Raw genomic sequence first — 18,118 nt, 5'->3', positions numbered from 1 at the left:
AATACATTAAATGAATGAGGTCAGTTGACGAGGTCTCCTAGATCAGGGCTTTTCAACCTTTTCACCCATTATACCACTTTTAGGATACGAGAACATCCGAGTACCACCAGTCGCCTAGCAAAGTGTCAAAAACTTGATGACCAAAAAAAAAAAAAAAAGGAAAAAAGCGATAAAGTACAGGTAGTCCTTGACTTACAACAGTTCACTTAGTGACTGTTCAAAGTTACAGTGGTACTGAAAAAAGTGCCCCCCAAGCACAGCCGAGCAAAACACCTGCCTGCCCGCCCGGCGGCGCTCTTCCTCCTGTCCGAGGTTTTCATTGTTGTGAGCATTTCTGTTGAGGATTGGCAGCAGGGATGGGGTGGGGGTGGGGTGTTTGGTTTTTATTCCCCCCGTCTGCTGGGTGGTTGCAGCAGGCTTTGGTCACTTCACATGACCCTGGGACACTGTGACCGTCATAAATATGGATCAGTTGCCAAGCATCTGAATGTAAATCACAAGACCCTGGAGATGCTGCAACATTCCAGCTGATCGGCACTTCTTCTGGGCTCAGCAGAAGTGCCAGGATCATTGCTGCTTTCCAGCTGGAGCCTGGTGCTGATCCTGGTGCTTCCGCTGAGCCCTGACAGCCCTGCAGCTCCAGCCGTCTCTCGCTCAGGCTTATGCGATGCTGCCACCGGTTCAGCTCATTCCCCTCCCCCGCTACCACTTTTCTAGGATGGTCGCATACCACCTACCAGGTGCCAATGTACCACAGGTGGTACCCATACCACTGGTTGAAAAACCCTGTCCTAGATGGTGAGTTCCCCTAGCTTATCGCTATCATTATCCTCCACTTCACCTCTGACCTTCTGCTCTGCTTAATTTTTAATCTCCCAGACTGACACTGGGAGCTGCCACACACCTTCAGGAAAACACTGGCATTTGTATTGGTTGATCTATGACTTATCCAGGTACACGATTTTGGGTTGCGTGCTGAATTACCCTACCTTAGATAAGTGATTTGAATTTCTGGAATAGGAGTTTGAGTAGCAGCTTCTGACAGAATTTTTTTTTCCCCTTTGTTTTCCTTCCTTCAGCTTTCCCAGATTCCAAACCCTATGGGACTGTAGAGCCCGTGGGAAAGGAGACGCCCGGCACTTCCTGGGACAGAGCCAAAGGGAGTGAGGTCTCTGTCATGCTCACTGTGTCTGCAGCTGCTGCCAAGGTATGGAGCAAGGACCAAAAGTTGTCTTTGAGCCTTAGGAATTATAGACCAAGATCAGGGGTAGGCAACTTTGGCTCTTTTATGACTTGTGGACTTCAACTCCCAGAATTCCTGGCTGGCTCAGGAATTCTGGGAGTTCAAGTCCACGAGTCATAAAAGAGCCAAAGTTGCCTACCCCCGACCAAGATATTTGAAGGCTGTGAGTTGGCAATACAGTTTCTGTGTAGATATTTTAGGCATGATAAAGTCCTCGTGAAGTGACTTATCTGCCTTGTTTCTCTCAGGGCCCTCTCAGCTGGGGCAGCACTATCAATTTTCCACATCTGGTAGAAACATGAGAAATCTCTAGTTTTGTTTTGTGCCATAGCCCTTTTTGCTGAATGCTGCCCATCCTCCTATTCTGACAGCTCATCCTGAGTCTGAACATCTTTTATTGTTGCTACTTTTCTGGTCTCATTACTAAACAGCTGTCAAGCACTTGGCAGATGTTCAGATTGATGGGTCCCCACATCAACAAGGTAGTAACATTCTTCTGTCACATGACCTGCGCAAGGGATACTTTAAACCTTTTTTTGGGGGGGGGGGTGATTAAGCTACACTAAAGGGTTTGGGGATTCCATTTCTTAATCTGCTCAAATACTTTCCTGACCATTCCCACCGTCTTCTCCAGAACCTGAACGGTGTTATGGTGGCAGTGGCAGAGCTTTTGAGCATGAAGATTCCCAGTTCTTACGAAGTGTTGTTTCCGGAGCGAAATGTAACCAGTGAACCCAGGAAAAGTGAAACTGATGCACAAAGTGAGTATCCTGGTCAAGATAGCTTCTTGGCAGTATGCTTTTTTTTTTTTTTTTTTTTCCCAGTCTTGCCTTTTATTGGTCCCTGTTTCTCTGCCCCAACCTTCTTAGGCAAAGAGAAGCCAGTAGTTTCAAAGGGTCCTGAAGGTGGACCAGAGTGGCTGAAACAGTTTGATGCCATGTTGCCTGGCTACAGTCTCAAGAACGAACTGGACATCTTAACTTTGCTCAAACAGGTAAAGGAGGAGCTGGGAGCTTCCCCCTCCCCCCCCCCCAAAAAAACCCCTCCTTTGTTACTGAACAATTTTTAACTAGTTGCGGTAAGCTTATTTGAAAGAAAATTGTCCAAGCTTTTAGTTTTTGAACTCTTCCTTTTTCATGTAAAAATAGATAACAGATTATCACCACAACCTCATATTTTGATATGCATTTTGTTCAAATTAGAAAAAAAAAAAGATCTTGAAAGAAGATAATGATACTTTACAACAAGGCCACACATACCCCCCCCCCATTTCACTCTTTGCACAAGGACCCTATTGAGAAAAGACGTTGATTACCTCAGGTAGTGCTTGTCATCTTCCACAGACTCTGTTGCTTTCAGGGTGGAACTGCTGTTTCTGAGGACCACCCATGCTCTCCTTTCATGACATTCAGTCAGCTCCCCTAGCCAGACCTCTCTCTTAACCAAACTCTGAAGAAAAAAGGAACTATCAAATTTCTGATAACCAACTGGCTTTGGTGTGATGGAATAGTGCTCATATTAAAACCATATGTTGTGCTGGTAGGATGTCTCCTATCAGACAAATTGGCTGGTGGCCTTAGTTGCCTCTGCTTCTTTTTCAAAGAAATTTGTGGTTGAATCTTCAGCTAAAGTGGGAAAGGAAAAGTGGAAAAACTATCAAGCTTGGGAGTCCTTGCAGGGAAGGAAGCCATAGAGGGCAGACTCCACACACACACAAACACACATCCCTCCAAATTCTGAAGCCTTTATTTGATGGTTTCCAAGAGACTGTAGTCAATCTGATGAAATTCTTGTAAATAGTCAAGCAGCAATAGAGAAGCAACTCTGATCAGCTCATAGAGTTGTTCTGGTTCTTAGTACCTGACAAGTTTTTTCCCCCTCTTCTTTAGGAGACTTCAATTCCAGAAAAAGCTGCTCAACATTGCTACATCAACAACGTTGCCAATCTGGATGTCCGGCAACTCTTGACACTTCCTGAAGAACCGTCTCCTCCTCTGTCCCCTTTTGCACCCTCTCCACCAAGCCCACCCAAGATTCCCGAGCCACCCCCTGAGCCCGAAGCACCACCTCCGGCTGCGACCTCCCCTCCGCCCTCGTCTCCTAAAGAAGAAGCCCCTCAGTCTCCCCCTAAAGCCAAGCCTCGCTCCAGGCCCCTGGAAGATAATGAGGAGAGCAAGCCAAGGCTCAAAAAATGGAAAGGGGTGCGCTGGAAACGGTTACGTTTCCTCATCACCATTCAGAAGGGTGGTACCAAGCGTGATGGGGAGAGGGAGATTGCGGAGTTCATTGAGCGCTTGGCTACTATTCTTCGGCCGGAGAAAGTGCCACGTGATTTACGGAAGTGCTGCTTTTGCCACGAGGAAGGAGATGGAGCCACGGATGGTCCAGCCCGCCTCCTTAATCTTGATCTGGACTTATGGGTGCACCTCAACTGTGCCCTCTGGTCCACGGAGGTTTACGAGACTCAGGGCGGGGCCCTAATTAACGTGGAAGTAGCACTGCACCGGGGCCTGCTCACCAAATGCTCGCTTTGCCAGAAGACTGGTGCCACTAATAGCTGTAACCGTATCCGCTGCCCCAATGTCTATCACTTTGCTTGTGCTATCCGTGCCAAGTGTATGTTCTTTAAGGACAAGACGATGCTGTGCCCACTGCACAAGCTCAAGGGTCCCTGCGACCAGGAGCTCAGCACCTTTACTGTCTTCCGACGGGTTTACATCGAGAGGGATGAGGTCAAGCAGATTGCCAGCATCATCCAGCGCGGAGAGCGCCTCCACATGTTCCGGGTGGGAGGCCTGGTCTTCCATGCCATAGGGCAGCTCTTGCCCCACCAAATGGCGGACTTTCACAGTGCCACAGCGCTCTACCCTGTGGGCTACGAGGCCACCCGCATCTACTGGAGTTTGCGGACCAACAACCGGCGTTGCTGCTACCGATGTACCATTTGTGAGAACAACGGCCGGCCAGAGTTTGTGGTTCAAGTGATGGAACATGGTTTGGAGGATTTGGTCTTCACAGATTCCTCGCCACAGGGTAGAGATCAGCTTGGGCTTCTGTCTTCGTGGGTTTGCTGGTTGTGAGCTTTTGAGCAAGGCCAGAATTCTTCCCCTTAAGATCCCAAATGTCTAAAATTGTGCAAGGTTGACTTGAGAAAATCCACTTCCTCCGCCCAGAATTAATGGCTTAAAAAGCACAGCAGCTGTAGGCGTACGTTAAGAGAGGTCTATTTTCTGATGCATTGAGCTTATTTCACGTTTGCAAAACTCAGCAGGGATGTCCAAAGATGTCCTCTTGGGTACATGTAAAATTAATAACCCTTTAAAATAGTTGCTACATTGTAAATCATGCTTTTCAGACAGCCGGTCTTTAAAGTGGTTAAAGGGGGGGGGGCTGTTATCATGTTTTTGATCTAAAAAGACCATATGGAGGAGAAGGAAGGTTATTTTCAAGATCAGGAAGATGAGGGAGTAATACATTGGCATATAGAGGCAGTTCAGGCTAGACCAGGGGTAGGCAACCTTGGCTCTTTTATGACTCGTGGACTTCAACTCCCAGAATTCCTGAGCCAGCATGGCTCAGCTTGGAAACCTCTCCCTTTCCCCTCAGCATGGCTGGCTCAGGAATTCTGGGAGTTGAAGTCCACAAGTCATAAAAGAGCCAAGGTTACCTACCCCTGGGCTAGACTAACGATTTCTTTATGAAGTTCCTATGGAAGTAACAATCTGTGTCACCTGAAGGAACTTTGGTGGTGGGGAGGCTGAGAGTTTGCTGGGGCTGACACAGTATAGGTAGTCCTCAACTTGCTACCACAATTGAGTCCAAAATTTCTGTTGCTAAGTGAACCAGTTGTTCAGTGAATTTCCCCCCTTTTTACTTCCTTTCTTGCTACACTTGTTAAGGGGATCACTGCAGTTGTTAAGTCAGTAGCATGACAAATAATTGAATCTGGCTTCCTCAATGACTTTGCTTGTCAGAACTTTGCAAAAGGTGATCACATGACACACACACACCCCAAAGACACTGCAACCGTTATAAATACCTGCCAGTTGCCAAGTGTCCAAATTTTCACCACATGACTATGGGGATGCTGCAACAGTTGTAAGTGTGAAAGAGGAATATAAGTCACTGTTTTCAGTGGCGTAACTTCAAACGGTCACTAAAGGAATATTTTTGTGAGTCGAGGACTACTTGTATTTGCTGATAATGGGAGCAATCTTTTCCCCAAGCCTAAACAAGCAAACAATCTCCACCCAAATTAAAAGAGAGGTAACTAGTGTGTGTGTTTTCTCTTTCTCTTTCCTAATTATAAGATAAGATAACCTTTATTGTCATTTTTTTATTGTGGGCACAACGGCACATATAAAAAATGAAATTTAGTTGCCCTCTCTCAAAGTGAAACACATACATGACATAGTGAAATACATAACATGACAGAAGGAGAAGGAGAGTAACTTTCCCACTAGAATGACACATCTACTAGTTGAGAAGCACAGCTGTATAGTCATACATCTCAAACAGTTGCTCCCTTTTAGGGTAAATTTCATTTTCGAGGGATTTTCTTAAAAGTAAAACAGCCTTAACTCATGTCCAAATTTTTGGTCTCGTTCATGTCAGGAAGCAATACCTGTTCCAGTATAAATTATACGAGCATCCAGATAGTTCTCATTTAATGACGGCTCACTCGTTCAAAATTACAACGCAACTATATGAATGGTACTTAACGACCAGTCCTTGAAGTTCTGGTTGTCCCAACACCGCTGTAGTCGTGTGATCAAATCTGGGTGCCTAGCAACCAACTCACACTTTTGAATGCTTGCAGCGTTCAAGGGTTACATGGTCACCGTTTGTGGCCTTCCCTGCCTGCTTCCCATAAACAAATAGTCAGTGGGAAAGCCAGAAGGAAAAGTTGCATGCTGCTCTGGTAAGTCATATGCAATCTCTCCTACCTGGCAGCAGCCCGCCCACCTATGCTCCTGTTGTACCTCACTGGCCACCTGCACATACTCCCTCACCCAGCTGCAGCAACTTACCTGCCTGTCGGCCTGCTTGTGTGTCACCTGGGACTTACAGTATTTAATTATCCTTGTTCAACGACAGCTGTGAAGATTGCTGCCACTAAGTGATTAAATCATGTGATGTTATGCTTTACAGCTACATCACTTAACAATGGAAATTCCAGTCTCAATTACCATGGTTAACTGAAAGACTACCTGCACTCTTTATATTAGACGGAATAGAATAGAATAGAATAGAATAGAATAGAATAGAATAGAATAGAATAGAATAGAATAGAATAGCTCTGAAAAAATACCATTATGCATAAACCACATACGCACACCTATAGGACACAGAGAAACATCACCGTCTAGTTCAAATGTATACATATGCATGGCGGAAAAAAAGAACCCTGCGAAATTTCAAGACGGGTGGCATAAGGAACAAAACTGTTACGGAATCTAGTGGTTCTGCTATAAATTCAGATTAAAAAAAAGATAATAAAGTAGAACAAATTGTTTTAGTGGAATGAATATAGGGTGGATGCTTTTCGGTATGGACATTATGAGACGGAGCCTTTTGCCCAATTCTGCCCTGTTGTCAGTTAGTTTTTAGGGACCTGGCTGCATGTATCTACTTGTTGAAGGTTGCCTAACGCTCGCTACCTTTTGCATTTTTATGCCTGAATTTCTGAATATGTGTCTGAAGTCATAGAGGACTGTCCTATAGCCAAGCGTGTTGATAAATTTGGAGCCTGGTTTCTGATTCTCCCTCAGTAAATATGTATGTATCTGTCGTAGATGAATGAAAATGTCTCATCTTCAATTCTTCTTCCCTTTTCCTCTCTTGTAACAGCTGTCTGGAACCGCATCATTGAACCGGTGGCTATGATGCGCAAGGAAGCTGACATGCTGCGACTTTTCCCCGAGTATCTAAAGGGAGAAGAGCTCTTTGGCTTGACAGTGCATGCTGTTCTGCGCATCGCAGAGTCTGTATGTACCAAATGCAAGAAACAGGAACCCTGAAGTACAACTGGTGCCAGCAGCCCAAATCTTGACAGAAAATAATCTAATCATAATGGGATCATTCAACTCTTTTATGACCAGCTTACCTCCAGCAACTAAATCAGATTGAGGATGTAGCTTGCCTTCTGTGTGGGCAGAATGCTGAATAGGGATGTTCCCATGACTGTCATGGAGACCATGAAATGCCAAGCTAACGACAATCTTGGCATGGATATTAAAATCCCCTACAGTTACTATCTGTAGGATTTCCCTGGCCATTTTTCAGGAATAAAGCTGTGAAGTAGAGTAGGTAATGGTAGATTAGCAATATCTGACATTTATCTCTGTGACCCATCACTAGACGCAGCCTGCTCAGATTCTAACGCTAAGAAAAAAAGAACTAGCAAAATTGATAGTCTTTATGGACCATAATAACACCTCATTCAGAAGAGAACTGTTTGTCTGAAATTGTACAGAGGTTTCCTGCCTGAGCAGGGAGTTGAACTAGAAGACTTCCAAGTTCCCTTCCAACTCTGTTATTCTATTCTATTAACTTTTAATAAACTATATGTTTTCTTGATTTTTAGTAACAAACTGAAGATGCCTGATAACTAAATCCCATCCTTGCCCCCTTTTTTGGTGGGGTCCATGCAGTTAATGTGTACTCTTGGTAATATTTTAGTTCTCACGAAAGGGACTTTACATTCTCTGAGAGATGCTCTCATTGTGTCTGGGTTGATCCACAGTTCATAAAAAGTGTAATAAAAGCCGCAGTCCCAGAAATACAGCCAGTCCGTGGACCAGTACCAGGCCGCGGCATGCCAACAACTGGTCCGCACAAACAAGCAAAGCCCCATCTATGGGATGCAGGCAGCACACAAAACCACGCCCTCTCCGATCCGTGGAAAAACCTTTCTCCATGGAACTGGTCCCTGGTGCCCAAAAGGTTGGGGACCTCTGACCTACAGCATGCTTTCCAGTTGGTATTGATAAACTGGTTAAGGAGACCAGCCCTGGAAGTGAGGATGCTAAATTTGCTCATGTCATATTTTTACCACTTAAATTTTGTGCTCCAGGAATAGATTTGCTTTGGTGGACCCATGTGAGGGACTGGCTTATTCTCCATTCATACCGTGTTTTCTCCAGGAACCCTGGCAAGATTGCATAACACACACTCTTCTATTTTTTCCATACTGACAATCCTGTGAGGTAGATTAAGATGACAGTGAGTTGCAAATAGTTACTGAGTCAGCCTCTCTAATTGAGGGTAGACTTGACTCTGGGTCTTCCTACGTCTTACTCAGCACCAAGAGAAAGGACTTCTCATGCAGTAGAAGTATTGATGATGCTCTCCATTCAATTGTGTCCAATTTTCAGAGAGTCTATGAATCAGCTCACTCCACATTTTCCAAAATCTTAGGTAGCTTCTGCCAGTTGTTTTTATTCTGGTTGGTTTTGGCTTTGATGGTTTCTGTCTAGCCATTGTGCCTTTCCTTTTATTGCTGACCATTCTGGGCATAACTGCCTTTTAAGTGAAAAAAAAACCCCACATCCTCTTCTCTTCCCAGCTGCCTGGTGTAGAGAGTTGCCAGAATTACCTGTTCCGCTATGGACGCCATCCACTCATGGAGCTGCCACTCATGATCAATCCCACTGGCTGTGCTCGATCAGAACCCAAAATCCTTACACACTACAAACGGTGAGTGAACACCATCTGTGTTACGCCATTGATTGCTGATCTTCAGTGAAGAACCCGTGCTGAGACATCAAGCTGAGAGAGCGAAATGTATCAATTGTAGGAGCCCTTCCTTGGTATGCAGAAGGTTCTGGGACAGAATCATATTTGATAGGAAAGATCATAACCAGCCACTTGTGATTTAAAACAAGAAAGCTTCCTGTGTTGCTATGGCTCTGATGTAATGGCACGAGAACCTAGTCAAGAGGAGCCACTGAGAAGCTTTGCAGAGGATAGAATGTACCCGCTATTTCTTTTCTTTCAGATCTGGGGTACAACAGCATCTAAAATAACCATGTTCAATTTTGATCACCGCTTTTGAAAAGGCATGTAATACAGCTGTAAAAGAGGACAATCAAAATGTTTAGAGGAAACAAAGGTTTTCTATTAGAAAAAGGTAGAACATTGGGACTGTTCAGGTTAGGAAGAAGTGACATAATGTGTACAAAATCATGGATGACATAGAGGAGAATAACAGGAATATATGTTTCTTTTGTTGCGGTCAATATACTAATACCAATAATTGCCCAGTGAAACCAGTTAGGATATTTAGAGCAGGTGAAAGAAGGCAGATAGTGCAAAATTAAGTTGTGGAATTCATTGGCCCAATGAATGACCTGTAACTTAGATGGTTTTACAAGGATTCAAATTCATAATCTTTGAAGATTTGTCTTCCAGCTGTGTGATGCAACGTAAGCAGATTCTTGATGGTTGTGTTAGATTTGGGGGACAAGTTTTTTTTTAAACTATATACCTATTTTATAATTTACAGTTTAGAGGTCTTCTTTCCACTTTGAAATATCAAAGAATTTAGTCAATGGATTTCAGCAATTAGGATCAGAAGAAGTTGAATGCTACGTATCCAACACAATCCCAGCGATTGTTGCAACTCAAAACTCTGTATTTTATCTTAATTCTTCATTACCCTTACTGATGGGCTTCATATCACTTGTTTTTCTCCTCTCCCCCCCCCTTATATATTATGAAGGCCCCACACTCTGAACAGCACCAGCATGTCCAAAGCTTACCAGAGTACGTTCACAGGTGAAACAAACACACCCTACAGCAAGCAGTTTGTGCACTCCAAGTCCTCACAGTACCGCCGTCTCAAGACCGAATGGAAGAACAATGTGTACCTGGCCCGGTCCCGTATCCAAGGACTTGGGCTTTATGCTGCCAAGGATCTTGAGAAGCACACAATGGTTATTGAATACATTGGCACCATTATCCGCAACGAAGTTGCTAACAGGCGGGAGAAGATCTATGAGGAGCAGGTATGGGGTGGAATAAGGACTCTGTATTGGAATATAGTTGCACTAAGGAAATAGAAACATCCACTTTTAATTATAGGAGGGATGGGTGGCCTTAGCTTGGATAGTAGGTCTGTGTAGACAAGGGTTTCCTAACAGTGGCAACATGAAGACGTGTGGATTTCAGCTCCCAGAATTCCCCATCCAGTGTGGATGACTGGGGAATCCTGGCAGTTGAAGTCCACACATCTTAAAAGTTGCCAAGGTAAAGAAACCCTGTTGTAAAGGGTATTCTAGGCTAACATTTATAGTGAGAAAGTTACTTGACTTAGCTCGTGGTATGAAGAGTCCTCAATCAGAATCAGATTCTGATTGGATATTTGGTATTTCTAGATCTCCGATTGCCACTGAACTTGGATGATTATCTCCCTGAATTCTGTTCTGTCCTTTAATTGGAGAAGAATAGTTTACAATAAAGATGTATAAGTCATTATCACATAAATGGCATTGGTCCACACCATCAAAATCCTATACCATTCTGTAGATACATTAATTTTACCAAAAAAAGAAGACGCATTTTTTCACATGCCATTTCTTCTGAAGTTTTTCTACATACTTTTGCCGTAACATACACAGTTTTAAGCTAAGCAAAGTTTTGAGGTGGGGGCTAGCAGGCTCTGTGAGTTAGCTTACCCAGATTCTGTTTTGACAGCACTCGTATTTTGCTTGTGAGGAAATGTGCAATGCACTTGCTTTCTGAAGTTGAAGAAACCAGTTCTGTTTCTGACTCATTACATTTCCATGTGGCTATTTACTAAGTTTGTTCTAGTTTTTCCCATATTCATATGTTAAAAGTACACACCTTGCTTACTGGTCATTCTTTCAGCAACCATTTGAAGTTACAAAAAGGGACACTTAAACAACTGGTCCTTAAAGTACCAGTTGTCACAGCACTCACATAGTTGCGTACAGGAAGTTCTCGACTTATGACCACAATGAAGCCCCAATTTTTTGGGGGGCTAAGTGAGACATTTGTTAAGTGAATTTTGCATCACAGTACAACCTTTCTTGCACAGTTGTTCAGTGAATCACTGCAGTTGTTACACGATTGTTAAGTGCATCTGGCTTTTCCTATTGACTTTGCTTGTCAGAAAGTTGCAAAAGGGGATCACATGACCCCAGAGCACTGCGACCCGTCATAAATACTTGCCAGTTGTCATGCATCTGAATTTTGATCACGTGACCATGGGAATGCTGCAACAGTCATAAGTCTGAGTCAGTTCCCAAGCATCTTGATTTTGATCATGTGATTTTTGGGGAGGCTGCTGTGGTCCTGTGAAAAACAGTCATAAGTCATTTTTTTTCAGTGCCATTGTAAATTCGAATGGTCACTAAATGAACTATTGTAAGTCAAGGACTACCTATATCTGATATAGGTGATCTGGATGCTTGGCAACTGGCTCAACTTACAAAAGTTGCAGTGCTCAGATGATCGCCATTTGTGCTCTTCCCTACCAGCTTCCCACAACAAAATCAAAAGACCTTCCCTGCCTGGCAGCAGCTACCCCCCCAACCCCATCATGCTTGCACCGCACCTCTCAGGCCACTCACACACAACCTCCCCCTTGTGGTAACAGCCACCCCCAGCCCTGCCCTGTGCTGCACCTTACCTGGGCCTCGCAAGCCACCTGGGACTGATTCAGTGATCTACAATCCTCACTTAATGGCAATGTGGAGTGCTGCCGCTAAGTGATGTGGTCACATGATATTGCAGATTACAACCATGTTGCTTAGCAACCGAAATCATGGTCCCAATTACCATTGATACCTAAGGATTGCCTGTATACATTAAACATACATTGATGTTTCTTCAGCCAATGGATGGATAGATTTCGGTCTAAATATTTTGGTGCTGGATATGTATGATGTTTTAATCTTTCCAAAGAGAGTAATCTCATGCTTGTCCCTTAGCATTTGTGCTACTAAAGCAGTTAATCTAAATTAAGCTAAAATTGATGGTAAATCTGTGAGGCCTGAAGGAAACATAAAACATGCCATATAATTTCTCTTTTCATGCCTTTCCAGAACCGAGGCATCTACATGTTCCGTATCAATAATGAACATGTGATTGATGCCACCCTGACGGGTGGCCCTGCCAGGTGAGCAAATTTGAATTTATAGGTATTTGTTTACAAAATTAAAAGTTATTAGCTTTATCAATCCATTTTAAGGGGATTTGGATTTGATTTTAAACAGGAATATTTTTCTTTAGTTCTCAAGTTCTCATTTGAAGTACAGGAAAAGCAACTTAGGTAAAATTAATTGATTTCAATGTGCCTGGTTGTGTTTCTCATTACTGGTTAATACTGTTTATTCATTGCTAGTTAGAACATTTTTTTCAGTGAGAAGAAAGCACTGATAGAGTGTCGTAAATACTTCTGAACTGCTGCAACTAAGAGTTACATAGCTTATCGACCAATTAATTCTAGGGTTCACAACGGAATACTAATTGTCATATTTTGTTCCTCTCAAATAGGAAGCTATTATTTTCTTAACACCTTCTTCAAAATACAGTTGTTCTCATTTTATTAATTGCATTTATTAGTAATTAAAATGTATTAATTAAAGATTAATTTACGTTACTCTATTTTATAATAAAATAGAGTGCAAATCAATTAAAACAAAAAAAACACAAAAGCCACAATAGAAAACATTCAGTAAGCAAGGTGATAGTAACAGTAAAGATAATAAAATAACGGTAATGCGAGCAATCATTATTAAATCCTGCCCAAGATAGTTCTTTCAGAGCAAAGGATTCTTAATACACCACATATTTTTTGCATAAGTTCTTTGGTCTCATAAACCCCGCAGTCCTGTTAATGTTAAAAATAGAAGGCAGGAATTCTGGTACAACCAGCTTGAGCAGGCACTGTTCCAGAGTTTCCAGAACATTCTGAAGAATTCCAGGCTGAGCTCTTCTGACTTTTCACAGAATGGGTTTCCGCAGTGACAAACCCAGGGCCCCATTGCATGATTTTCCTTCTTCTTCCCCTCCAAGGTACATTAACCATTCCTGTGCGCCGAATTGTGTGGCTGAGGTTGTGACTTTTGACAAAGAGGACAAGATAATCATCATCTCAAGTCGCCGTATACCCAAAGGAGAGGAGGTGAATATTGGATTGTTGGATGCGCAAATGGCACAAAAATGAACCTGCAGGTAGTCCTTGACCTACGACAGCAACCGATTCAGTCAGCAACTGCTCCAAATTATGACAGCATTGAACAAATGCTGGTTACAACTGGTCCTCAGAGTTCCAGCTATCCCAACACACACACACACACACACACACACACACACACACACACACACCCTCCGTGGTCATGGGAAGGCAGTCTGGATGCTTGACAATCCATTCACGTTGCAACCGGTTGCCAAGCACCTCCCAAACATGGGATTGTCATTTGCAACCTTTTCTATCTGACTTCTCTAGAGGTCAGTGGAGATCCTGGCAGGAAAGGTCAAGTCTTTCTGGAGTAAGCGTCCGCCATCTGCACACCCTTCTACAGCCCTTCTGCACTCACACCACATCAGCTATCAACACACCCCCAGGCCCTCTCCCTAATTGTGCTGCAACTCTCACGTGCTGCTGTGAACCCTTCCTGATCTGCACCGCACCTCTCGTGCACCCCCTCGCACCTCTTGGGCATCCCCTTGCCTCATCCCTGACCTGCGTGACACCTCTCACGCCTTTGTACACGCTTCCTGACTATCTGACCCAGGCAGATGCATACCCTTGCATCCACCCTGTATCTTGCCTGTCACATACCTCCTTGCAACCTCCCAGACCTGTGTAACCCCTCTCACAGACGTTCTTGTACACCCTCCTTGACCCTCCCCAACTGTCCCTGTCTCTCTCACACACCCTCCCTGACCCATGTTTTGCCTTTCACACATCCTCCCTGACCCGTCCCTGCACCCCTACTCCTCCCCACCCTCCTCTTTGCACTTTTCCTCACCCAGCAGCAGCCATTTACCTGCCTTTGGACCTGACGCTTACAATTTCCAGCCAACTTCCCCACTGCCTCTGGAAGTTGCCTCATCTAACTATTGTAGGAGTCAATTAACGATGGCAACCAGGACTGCAGGAATTGCCGTCACTGAGCGATACAGTTATGCTTTGCAACTACATCATTTAGTGATGGGAATGTCTGTCTCAATTGCCATTGTAAGTTGAGGACTGTCTACATGATGCATAATTTCCCTTAAAATGTTACAAAGAAAATACCTGTTTGATGATAACAGGGTAGATTTCATATTCTAGTTCACTTTGAGCTTATTTACCTAGAATGTTTTATTTTTCATCAATTCTTGTTCAACTCAAGCTAGAGCATACAGGCTCTTAGGTGGAGGAGGGACACCGGTAGCGATAGCAGGGAATCCGGATGATCTAATGATGAGATTCCAGAACTTGACGTTGCTTGCGATAGTAAAGAGGGGTGCCTGAAGTGGAGGAGGGAGGGAAGGTGTGGAGTGACGACTTGCTCGCTCAGCAAAGGGGGGAGAAACATCCCTCCCCCTCACCTCATAAATGGGCGAAAAACCACGGATAAAGAGCGTCCCTACTCACAATTAGACCCCTCCCAGGAGGAGTGTAAGGAGCCTACCCTGGACAGAGATAATGACCATCAACGGATACAACAATGGAAGACGGTTAATATAGAGAATGCCATGGTGGGGGATGGGAGCACAAGTGCTAAAACGCATAATGCTCGGATGAAGATTACCCATATGGTTAAGGGAAAGGGGAATACGAAACAGAGAGAAAACATCGACCCAGAATTAAAAAGGGGTAAAAAGCATCTGGAGCCCCAGTGGAATGGAGGGTAACATACATACATACATACATACATACATACATACATACATATATATATATATATATATATATATATATATATATATATATATATATAGTCATGTGCAAAAGAAAGTACACTCGTTGAAGTGTTTTGATTTTTTTTTAACATCTAGTATTCCTGGCGTTATGACCATTCAGCAAATGTTCAAAGTTATTGTGACACTGAAACAAAACAAAGTTACATCCAGTCCCTGAAGTTACAGCTGTTGCAGTTCCCCTGTGGTTATGCAATCAAAATTTGGATGCTCAGCAGCTTGCCTGCCCTTTCAACTGAGGTTTCAACTCCACCCACCCACCCACCCATCTATCTCCCCCCACCCACATCTGCCCTTTTGACCATCCCGCATAGCAGTACCTCGTGGTGGGGTGTGGAGGCTGAAGTAGAGGTCTTGGGCCTTCAGCAGCCTCAGCTGGCCACCGCTGATCCCAGACTTTGGCCCCAGGGCCCTTGCCACAAAGGAGGGCCACCTCAAGCCCCGTGCTGTGGCCAGCAGTCATGCTGCAAAGCCATTCCCCCATTGACTTTACTTGCTGGAAGCCGGCTGGGAAGGTTATAAATGCTGATCAAATAATCCTGGGACAGTGCATCTTGTCATAAACACACGCCGATAGCCAAGCGACTGAATTTTGATCACGTGACCACAGGGATGTTGTAACGTGCCGTTGTAACTTTGAACGGTTCACAAAGGGTCAACTTACAACAGTTCGTTTAGTGACCCGTTCAAAGTTACAACCGCACTGAAAAAAGCGACGTGACCATTTTTCACATTTATGACTCTTGCGGCATCCCCAGGGTCACGTGGTCAGACGTTTGGCAACTGACTCTTATTTATAACAGTTTCAGTATCCCAGGGTCATGTGTTTGGGGGGAAACACCTCTTCTGACAAGCAAAGTCAATGCAGAAAGCCAGATTCACTAAACAGCCGTGTTACAAACTTAACAATTGCGGTGATTCACTTAACAACTGTAGCAAGAAAGGTCATAAAATGGAGCAAAAGTCACTTAACAAATATTTCGCTTAGCAACAGAAATTTTGGGCTCAATTTTGATTGTACGTCGAGGACCTACCTGTATCGTAAGTGGTGCCAGAAAAAGGCTTGAATTAAGCCTGAGCCTTACCCTGTTCTCATTTCTTTCTTCTGCAGCTGACATATGACTACCAGTTTGACTTTGAAGACGATCAGCACAAAATCCCATGCCACTGTGGAGCCTGGAATTGCAGGAAGTGGATGAACTAGCTCCAAGGGGCTCTTTGACCAGGCAGAGGCCCACCCTAATAACCTGGCACAGATGGTGCCCTCGGCTGGGCGAGAGGGGCCCTTTCTGCTAACTCTCCCAACTAGCCAGCATGGCCGAGAGTCCGCCAGGGATAGCATGATTGGAACTTGCCATCCCAACATGCTCACGGGGTAGCCGGGACCCAGATTTAAAGGGGGTGATGTCAGCCTACCTGCCCCTGCAAGCCAATATTGTCTGTGGTTTACATCCAGTTGGTTCTTTTGGCAGTTGGGTTTGGTTGCCTCCTGCTTCTTGACAAGGCAACTGACTTTTCCCCCCCAGTGAAAGGCAGCAGCCACTAGCAACTCCACCTGGGGTGGGAAAATGGATAAACTGGAACTCAGGGTTTTCTTTTTAGTATTTTTCTTTTGCGGGCAAAATGGGGATCCTTCTACCCCTATGCACCTGTATATAATGGACTATCAGAAATATACTGCGGTGGGGAGGGGAGAGCCTGGGGCATTCTGTCTAGCAGAGTTGGGGAAAGAGGGCTGCAGCATGGCTACGGAATCCCCAGGGAAGAATTTGTAGGTTTTTTTCCCCCCCTTTGTGTGTGTGCGTGTTGGACGCAGGAAGAATTAAAAAAAAAAAAACCCTAATCTCTATTGCTTGCTAATCTACCAAGGTAACAAGAGACTTCAAAGAGACTTGTTTTAGCTTGACAATCCACCTTCCAGAGCACCTCCCTCTGGATTTTCTTTTAATTTAGGTGTTGGATTTAAACTGTGTGTGTGAGTGCGGGCGTACATACGTGTGCTTTTTGGAGTCGGTCTGTTTCTGAGAGAGAGCGGGCACTGCCTTGCGGAAACTGGAAACAGATCCTCCCTGTCTCTAGCCCTGCCCCCCTCCCCGAAATCTTCCACGTGCGAGGAGCATCTGCACTCGAACCTACCTCATTTGAAGCGTTAGATTTTGGTGTCTTTCCCCTCCCCCCCTCTCTAATGTGAGCCCCTCGCTGTGCCACCCTTCTTCCCAAGTCCTCCGAACACAGAGAGCCACAGTTGCTCTGTTTTTCCATGGGAAATTATTTGGAGGTGAGGTGAAAAAAGATGTTTTCTTCTGGACTTGTCCTTTGCCTTTTCTCCTCTTCTCTCTCCGGTCTCCCTTCAACCCCAGGTAGTCCTCAGTCTCCTGGACCTCCTTTGGAGGCTGAACCGCAGAGCTCTGGGAGTCCCCATCCGTCAACAGAAGAGCCGGACGCACTGCAAAACGAGAGGTGGCTTGACTATGGCAGGGCATCCTGAGGAGAGAGAGAACTTCAGGCCCCCTGAGAGCGGCTTGGTTGGTAGACCCAGACCGAGAAAAGGGAAATGCCCATTGGATTAAGAAGGCAAGGATTAACACCGGTGAACTCTTTGACAGAGTCGGGTGGGGTGGGTGGGGGAGCTGGTTCCCAGCAAGACTCGTCCCCTCCGATAAAGAGGCAGTCAGTCCCCTCTCTCGTCTCCCCTGATTAACTTGCTGCTCTGAAGGCTCACCGTGTGGATGCGTGCGAGTGTGGGTGTATAATTATGTCTGTAGATATAAACAGAGGAGATTGAGAGAATGTGGGCACATTGCAGAGTTTGGGATTATTTATCTATTTATATAAATAAATATATATATATATATATATATATAAATATATTGTGTATATATTTGATATAGCATGGGGAAGAATACCCTGCCTGCAGGGTTTTTCTGGACTGCTGGG

The 18,118-nt window shown here is 44.5% G+C and overlaps 1 protein-coding gene across 12 annotated transcripts in view; it reads left to right on the top strand.

Moving 5' to 3' along the window:
- KMT2D (lysine methyltransferase 2D) overlaps nucleotides 1–17,061 on the top strand; it is a 125,594-nt gene extending 108,533 nt beyond the window's left edge. For all 12 annotated transcript variants that reach the window (XM_039338846.1, XM_039338843.1, XM_039338842.1 and 9 more), the window contains 10 exons: nucleotides 1,080–1,207; nucleotides 1,878–2,004; nucleotides 2,113–2,237; nucleotides 3,133–4,276; nucleotides 7,094–7,230; nucleotides 8,811–8,941; nucleotides 9,966–10,251; nucleotides 12,313–12,386; nucleotides 13,286–13,394; nucleotides 16,293–17,061. In XM_039338846.1, the coding sequence (XP_039194780.1) occupies nucleotides 1,080–1,207; nucleotides 1,878–2,004; nucleotides 2,113–2,237; nucleotides 3,133–4,276; nucleotides 7,094–7,230; nucleotides 8,811–8,941; nucleotides 9,966–10,251; nucleotides 12,313–12,386; nucleotides 13,286–13,394; nucleotides 16,293–16,385 (2,354 nt within the window). In that variant the 3' untranslated portion in view covers nucleotides 16,386–17,061. The remainder of the gene's footprint in view (nucleotides 1–1,079; nucleotides 1,208–1,877; nucleotides 2,005–2,112; nucleotides 2,238–3,132; nucleotides 4,277–7,093; nucleotides 7,231–8,810; nucleotides 8,942–9,965; nucleotides 10,252–12,312; nucleotides 12,387–13,285; nucleotides 13,395–16,292) is intronic.
- The last annotated feature ends 1,057 nt before the right edge of the window (nucleotides 17,062–18,118 follow it).

The sequence above is a fragment of the Crotalus tigris genome, unplaced genomic scaffold, assembly GCF_016545835.1.
Source record: "Crotalus tigris isolate CLP2741 ecotype Arizona unplaced genomic scaffold, ASM1654583v1 scf7180000017721.692284, whole genome shotgun sequence".
Taxonomy (NCBI): domain Eukaryota; kingdom Metazoa; phylum Chordata; class Lepidosauria; order Squamata; family Viperidae; genus Crotalus; species Crotalus tigris.
This window is presented reverse-complemented; position numbering and strand designations above follow the sequence as displayed.